General features: G+C 38.3%; 1 protein-coding gene across 1 annotated transcript; it reads left to right on the top strand.

Moving 5' to 3' along the window:
* The first annotated feature begins 1,226 nt into the window (after positions 1-1,226).
* LOC110884203 (protein TRANSPORT INHIBITOR RESPONSE 1) lies at positions 1,227-5,540 on the top strand. Its single transcript, XM_022131886.2, has 4 exons — positions 1,227-1,891; positions 3,068-3,560; positions 4,395-5,199; positions 5,338-5,540. Exons 1-3 carry the CDS (start codon positions 1,437-1,439, stop codon positions 5,196-5,198), a joined length of 1,752 nt encoding a protein of 583 aa, XP_021987578.1. The 5' UTR covers positions 1,227-1,436; the 3' UTR covers position 5,199; positions 5,338-5,540.
* Positions 5,541-6,971: the final 1,431 nt, after the last annotated feature.

Raw genomic sequence — 6,971 nt, forward strand, 5'->3', positions numbered from 1 at the left:
AGGATATTGTTGTTTGTGGGGGTGCCTTTTTTGGTGATCTCCAGTGGAGGTTGGCTTCTCTCCCGACCCGGTTCGGAGGCTTAGGGATTTGTACGGCCGAGGATGCCTCTTCATATGCTTTCGTGGCTTCAAGGGCCCAATCTTGGGGTTTGCAAGACCACATACTCCGAGAATGTGGTGGGGATGTTTTAGACTCCGATTACAAGAGTGCGTTGGACCTTTTGCATAGTTCTCTTCCCGACCTTGATATTGGCGGTTTCTACATTAAAGACACCGCCCCTCCTAAATCCCAGAAAATTCTGGCGAATGCCTTATATGGAGAAATTGTCAAGAGGTTTGAAGAGAAGTTTGTTTTATCCCCTCGGCAAAGAGCTGTGTTTGAATGTCTACGTGCCCCACACGCTCAGGATTTTCTGTCTGTCACACCAATTGAAGGCTTGGGGCAACACATGTCGGCTGTGGAATACCGTGCTATCCTTAGATACCGACTGATGATTCCTTTGTTCCCAGTTGACGAGCCATGTCCGGTATGCCGCAAAGCGTGTTTGGATTCTTTCGGCGAGCACGCGATCCACTGTAAAGAGCTACCAGGGTTTAAATATCGGCATGATTGGGTGAGAGATGTGTTATGTGATGTTCTTAAGCGGGCCGGGATCTCTGCCAAAAAGGAGGCTTCAGTAAATTTCCTTACTGACCCTTTAGAGGGGAGGTCCACTTTACGCCCGGCGGACATCCTTGTGTTTGGATGGGAAGGGGGGAAACACGCTTGTGTAGATCTAACTGGAGTCTCCCCCCTTGTCGGACTCAAGGACAAGGGCTTTGTCGTAGGGCAAGCGGTGCTCAAGGCAGAGGCGAGCAAAGTGGCAAAACATGACAAAGCTTGCCGGGAGAATCAACATGTGTTTGTCCCGTTTGCGTTTGATACCTTTGGTGGTCTCGCTCCTGACGCTGTACGACTCTTGAATCGGGTTCAAAAAGTCGTTAATAGTAATTCTTCGTCGCTAAAGGTTTCAAACTTTGTATTTAGTAGAATTGGTTTTTCTATTCAAAAGGGGGTGGCGGCGCAACTTGTTGCCCGACTACCTGCCATTGCTTTGTAATTGCCCTTTTTCATGTCGAATGGTATAAATTTAAACATAAAACCAAGGTCTATAAACATAAACACCTCAAACTAAAAGGTTCAAACCACTATATCACCCTACGTATTTAACCTGACCTATCACTTTTATCTATCACACGACATATTAAAATCTTATCTCTCATTTTCTCTCTCTAACTTTCTCTCTCATCTTCAACGTACCAACACTTCGATCTAAAGCTCGTTAATGGCGTAAATCCTCTCAGATCTGAACCTATTTCACACACTACACACACTCACAACCTCACACCACCATCCACCGCCTCACCGGCCACTTTTCCGGCAACCTTTTCCGGCGATGACGTACTCGTTTCCAGAAGAAGTGCTAGAACACGTGTTCTCGTTTCTGACGTCACAAAACGACCGTAACGCGGCGTCGTTAGTGTGCAGGACGTGGTATGAGATGGAGCGGTGGTGCCGGAAGCGGATTTTTGTCGGAAATTGTTACGCTGTAAACCCTAGGGTTTTGATTCGGAGGTTTCCGGAGGTGAAAGCGGTGGAGTTGAAGGGGAAACCGCATTTTGCGGACTTTAATTTGGTGCCGGAAGGTTGGGGAGGGTTTGTGTATCCGTGGATTGTTGAGTTTGCTAGGGTTTATCCGTGGTTGGAGGAGATTAGGTTGAAGAGGATGGTGGTTACTGATGAGTGTTTGGAGATTGTTTCTAAGGCGTTTAGAAACTTCAAGGTGTTGATTTTGTCGTCGTGTGAGGGGTTTAGTACTGATGGACTTGCTGCTGTTGCTGCTAATTGCAGGTCGAATATCTCATTTAATTCGTTCGGTTTTTTGATGAATTGTTATGTTTTTGTGTTAGGTTTAGCTGTTATTGTTAGCTATGTGTGAAATTGTTTAGTTAGGGTTTGAAGTTTGAATATGCTAATTGCTGGTTGAATATCTCGTTTAATTCGTTCGGTTTTTGAATTATTATGTTTTTGTGTTAGGTTTACTTGTTATTGAATAGTTAGTGTGAAATTGGTTAGTTAGACCTTATAGTTTGAATATTGTTTCACATATATAGACCTCCATTTGCTTAGAGAAAAATGTTAGTTGCTTATATTAAGGTTTTGTTAGATTAGAGGTACATATTAATAAGGTTTTGTTATATTAGAGGCACATATTAAGTATGTGCCTCTAGTCTAACAAAACCTTAATATAAACAACTTAATATGTGCCTCTAATCTAACAAGACCTTAATATAAGCAACTATCAGTTTCCTCTAAGCAAATGGAGGTCTATATATGTCACACATGATTCAAACTTCAAGGTCTAACTAAACAATTGGTCGGATTGGTGTAAATTCGTTCTTATGTAAGTTGTTTTGGTTTTGTTCGTCCCGGTCTTTGGGTTCAGTTGTGTTCTAATGAAGTATTCGTTTCAGAAAAAAATAAAAAAACTAAACAATTCCATACTTGGCTAAAGATGACAAATAAAGCTAACAGTAAAACTTAATATTTCAAAAATTGAAGATTTGAAGGAATTAAAGGAGATATTTGACCTGCAATTAGCAGATTCAAACTTCAAGGTCTAACTAAGCAATTTCACATTTAGCTGTAGATAACAAATAAATTGTGTCTGCTTATAGTATTGAATTTATTTACTTTTAGGTTCTTTAAGTTATGTTTGTTCTATGAATTGTTATCTTTTGCTTGCACAATGTAAGTTGCTCGCATTCTGCTCAGCTTTTATGCCATGGAAATTATAATATAGAAGGTGTATGCTATACGCTCTACTTGCTTTATTTCATTGAACTGAGTATACCATTGTTTTTCTCTTGTCGTATGTATGTGCGTATACTATTGAATTTATTTACTTTCTTTAGCAAAATATAAATCAATTTCCTTTCTAATTAGTTTATATACTTTCTTCTGCAAGCGACTTATAAAGTCTTTCTTTTATTAATATATGTTTCTTTAATCTTGTTTTCAATACAGAAACTTAAGAGTACTGGATTTACGGGAATGTGAAGTTGAAGAACTAAGTGGGCATTGGCTGAGTCACTTTCCTGATTCTTTTACCTCACTGGAATCTCTAAACATAGCGTGTTTGAGTTTGGAAGTTAGTTTCTCAGCACTTGAACGGTTGGTTTCCAGGTCACCCAATCTGAAAACCCTTCGACTAAATCGCACTGTACCCCTTGAGAAAATATCCAAGCTCCTACAGCGAGCCCCACAGCTCGCTGATTTCGGTACCGGTGCCTACTCAGCTGAAATCCGGCCTGATGTTTATTCAAGTTTACAAGAGGCTTTTTCAGGCTGCAAGAAACTTAAAAGCTTATCAGGGTTTTGGGATGTGGTTCCAGCTTATCTACCAGCTGTTTTTTCCGTGTGTTCTCAGCTTACTTACTTAAACTTGAGCTATGCAACTACACAAAGTCCAGATCTTATCAAAGTTATTAGTCAATGTCATAATTTGCAGCGTCTAGTGGTAAGTTCTAATGCATACGAACCTATTTAAGTTTCTACTTTAACCAACTGCATATGTTATTCTTTTTTATCACTGGCTTCTAATTGTTATTGCTACATTAACACCATGTCTGTGCATTCTGGTAAATGTATTCTTCACTAATATGTACTTAGACATGTCTGATTATTTGAACTAGGTTATGATGGATGGAATAGCTTGAAATTATTCTGTTTAATTCTGTATGAAAATTCAGATAGTAGTGGCTTAACTAGTTAAAATAGTTTTGTCGTATCATCATGCATATGCATACGTGGCAGTTGGCACAGCAATGCAAATTGTTAATACAGTTAATACAGTTCATTCCATCTTCCTACTGTCTTGAAGCTTAATTTTATATTTAGATTTTAGAGTAAACTGCCATTTTCGTCCCTGAGGTTTGGCCAGTTTTGGGACTTTCGTCCAAAGGTTTGTTTTTCCGCATCTGGGTCCAAAAGGTTTGAAATCTTGCCATTTTCATCCCGATCGTTAACTTCGTCCAATTTTCTCCGTTAAGTCAGGGGTATTTCCAACCTTTTTGTTAACTTAAAGGGCAGTTCGGTCTTTTTCACTTTATGTAAAAAGACCAATTACCCTTGAAAAAGATTGAATTGCCCTTTAAGTTAAAAAAAGACGTAAATACCCCTGACTTAACAGAGAAAAATGGATGGAGTTAACGAGCCGACTGAAATGGCAAGATTTCAAACCTTTTAGACCCAGATGCCGAAATACAAACCTTTGGACGAAAATGGCATTTTACTCTTATATTTATATCAATCCTTTTATTTCTTTTGAAATTAACATAAAGTGCAATTACAGGTATTAGATTACATCGAGGACATGGGCCTAGACACCGTTGCTGTAACTTGTAAAGACCTAAGAGAACTGGTGGTTTTCCCATCCGACCCGTTTGTAGCGGATGCAAACGTACTCCTAACAGAAGAAGGTCTCGTTTCGGTTTCACAAGGTTGCTCAAAACTCCAATCCGTCCTATATTTCTGTCGCCAGATGTCAAATTCCGCACTAATTTCAATCTCTAAAAACCGCCCTAACCTAACATGTTTCCGTTTATGCATTCTTGAACCCCGCGCCCCTGATTACCTAACATTCGAACCCCTGGATGTTGGTTTCGGTTCCATAGTTGAAAACTGCAAAGAGCTTACACGCCTTTCAATGTCGGGCCTTCTTACAGACCGTGTATTTGAATACATCGGGAAACACGCTAAAAAACTAGACATGCTTTCGGTAGCTTTCGCAGGGGACAGTGATTTAGGTTTGCATCATGTCTTGTCGGGCTGTGAAAGTTTAAGGAAGCTGGAGATTCGTGATTGTCCGTTCGGTGATAAAGCTTTACTAGCAAACGCTTCGAAGTTGTTGACAATGCGATCCCTTTGGATGTCTTCGTGTTTTGTTAGTTTTGGAGCGTGTAAACTACTCGGTCAGAAAATGCCTGGTTTAAACGTTGAAGTTATCGACGAACGTGAAAATCTGAATTTGCTTCCCGAAAACGCCCCTGTTGAAAAAGTTTATATTTACCGAACGGTTTCTGGTCAAAGGCTTGACATGCCGGATTTCGTACGGATAATGGGTAAAGACAAAAACGGCGTGTACAATCTTTCGTGAGGTATGTATCCGTGCCACATATTACTTGTTATATAATCCTTGTGGTTTGTTTCTGATTAACATGTCATCTTTGGTCTTTTTATAGATTTTGTTTTTAAAAAAAATTAGTAATTTCTTTAATTGGGCTTTTGGTTCTTAGGTTATGTGATAAAGGGTTGTGATTTGCTGCTACATTTGGATATTTGATCCTCTGATGCTGCTGCATCTGGTGTATGAGTTTGTAGAATGTATTTGTTGTATTGAGTTTCTTTTAATAAAAGATTCTTGTAACACCATAATGTTTGTCACCAAACTTGTATGTTTTACCCCTTGCATCTTCAAATAACATCAATATTCATATTCTTTTCATGTTCACACATATATATATATATATATATATATATATATATATTTGAGTTAAATGCCATTTTAGTCTTTTGATTTGGGTCATTTTGTCAGTTTAGTCTAAAAGTTTGATTTTCACCTGTGGGTTCAAAAAGGTTTCACCGTTGCCATTTTAGTCCATTGGATTAACTTCTTCCATTTTTCTGTTAACGAGAAGGGCAATTCGGTCATTTTATGACTATGTGTCGCATAATGCCTCCAAATGGGCTTTATGACTACGGATGACCTAAATGGATAAGGTTTATGAACCACAAAAAATGGTTTTTTTTTGGGTACTAAATGATGATATCCACTCTTTTATACATCCATGATGATGATGATGCCTCATGATGCACATGGGTTTCAAATTTCATATCATATCCTTGAGGCCATTCTGCAAATCTCTGGTTCAGATCTTTACCATCAAGTAGATGCTCATTTAAAGTCAATTCTCTGAATGACTTAACTTCTCTTTTTTAACTTTATTATAAACTTTCAGAATCTTTTTTTTCTCTTTTTAATCATTGCTGGTTTTAGGATTCTATGATGTCTCTCAATAATAACAGTAATTTCTACAAATAAATAAATAATAATGCTATAATGGCAACAACAACATAGTAATAATAATAATAAATAATATACAATTTTTCCCTAACTTTTAAGAAATTTAAAGATAATGCCTAAACTGTTTAGATCCTGGTTTTCTTCATCTTGGGTCTCCACAAATTTGGTATCAGGTTCTTTTAAAGATCGAAAATTGTGAGAAATGGAATATAAGCCGCAGATAGATGTTGAAGCGAAAACAGAAGCAATCGAACGAAAACAAAAACAAATCAATCTAAATGGAATTACATGAGTGGTGGAAGTGTTGACGTAAAGAATCACACAACACAAAAGGTAATTGAGCTAATACAATTAGATATCGAACAAATTAAGAGGCGATCGAATAGATATAATGCGGTAGTCAAAGCTTGTTTTGAGATGTTACATGTGGAAGCAATCAATTAGTAGAATCAGTAACGACGAAAGCACATATGCGTTTGAGAGATAGCAATCAGAGTCGTATGCGTTTGAGAGATAGCAATCAGAGTCGAGCTGTAATAAGGAATTTGTCAATTAGGTGTTTTTAAATGTACAAAGAAGTATTTATACGTGTAAAAGGGCCGGGCCATTTTTTTTGGGGCCAAAAGCGGATTTTAAGGTCGTGGCAAGCGGAAATAGGATGACACAAAGACAAACAATGGAATTTGAGTGAGTTTTAGTTGAAGGTATAGGGCAAATGTGGGTGTATAAAAGTTTAAGCGTTTAGTGGGTAAGATGTTGTGTAAGTAGGAGGCGGTGTGTAGAGCTTCTACCCAAAAAACAGGGGGTAGGTGTGCGTGAATGAGGAGGGCACGTATGATGTCATTT

This window comes from Helianthus annuus, chromosome 10, assembly GCF_002127325.2.
Source record: "Helianthus annuus cultivar XRQ/B chromosome 10, HanXRQr2.0-SUNRISE, whole genome shotgun sequence".
Taxonomy (NCBI): Eukaryota; Viridiplantae; Streptophyta; class Magnoliopsida; order Asterales; family Asteraceae; genus Helianthus; species Helianthus annuus.